At 68.6% G+C, this 851-nt stretch overlaps 1 protein-coding gene across 7 annotated transcripts in view; it reads right to left on the bottom strand.

Moving 5' to 3' along the window:
• The window catches only part of LOC119590555, a 24,786-nt gene that overhangs the window by 2,004 nt on the left and 21,931 nt on the right, over window positions 1–851 (bottom strand). For all 7 annotated transcript variants that reach the window (XM_037939214.1, XM_037939213.1, XM_037939218.1 and 4 more), the window contains exon 3: window positions 70–750. In XM_037939214.1, the coding sequence (XP_037795142.1) occupies window positions 70–750 (681 nt within the window). The remainder of the gene's footprint in view (window positions 1–69; window positions 751–851) is intronic.

Raw genomic sequence — 851 nt, 5'->3', positions numbered from 1 at the left:
TCCTCAGAAACTCGACGCAGCGTCCCCCCCAACACCCCCGCCCCCACCGGCGTCCCCGCGCCGACCTACCGAGGCGAGGGGGGCGCCGTAGGAGTAGAAGGCCGCCATGTTGTAGCACTCGAAGGCGTCCTCGAGCTCCTCCGGCTGCCACACCTCCTGGGCGTCGACGGGCCTCTCGCCAGCCTCGCCGTCCGCGCAGTCGTCGAATCCGCGGCAGTCGAGCCGGATGTCGCTGAGGAAATCGACGTCCTCGGCGCCCATCTCCTCCGTCGCCGCGTCCCTGAGGTAGTCGGGCAGCTCGAGGATCGCGTCCCCGAGGAGGAAGTCGTTCGGCGGAGTCCTGGGCACCGCCTCGCCCTCGGCCCGCTGGCGGTCGTACTCGAGCTTGCGGATGTCAGCCTCGAGCTTGGCCGCGAAGGACTCCACGAGGCTGCTGCTGCTGCGGTGGACGTCGCCGTTCTTGAGAGCGGTCGGCCCGCCGTTCCGCAGCAGGGTGGCGCTGCCGTTGGGGAGGGCCTCTCCCTTGGCCTTGCAGTGGCTCGAGGTGGAGTAACTGGAGTAGGAGGGGAGGCTGGAGGTGCGAGGCGCCGCCAGGAGCGAGGTGCCGACGCCCCTGCCCGACGCGGCCTTGCCACTGCCGTCGGCGGGAGCGGCCGCGTGGTTTTCCCGAAGCGGGGGGGAGGTCGTCGCCGAGGCGGGCTCCGTCAGCGCCACAGGATTCACGTAGCAGAAGGGATGCTCGACCTGGAGCTGCAAGGGAAGGACTCGCGTGAGAAGGGAGGCGGCGCAGGATAAGGCATTCCGAATGCGTACACCGTCTAAAACAATTTGGAATGAGAGAGACATCAAGG

This window comes from Penaeus monodon, chromosome 27 (genome assembly GCF_015228065.2).
Source record: "Penaeus monodon isolate SGIC_2016 chromosome 27, NSTDA_Pmon_1, whole genome shotgun sequence".
Lineage (NCBI taxonomy): Eukaryota > Metazoa > Arthropoda > Malacostraca > Decapoda > Penaeidae > Penaeus > Penaeus monodon.
Note: the sequence above shows the minus strand (reverse complement) of the source record. Positions and strands in the feature narration are given on the sequence as shown.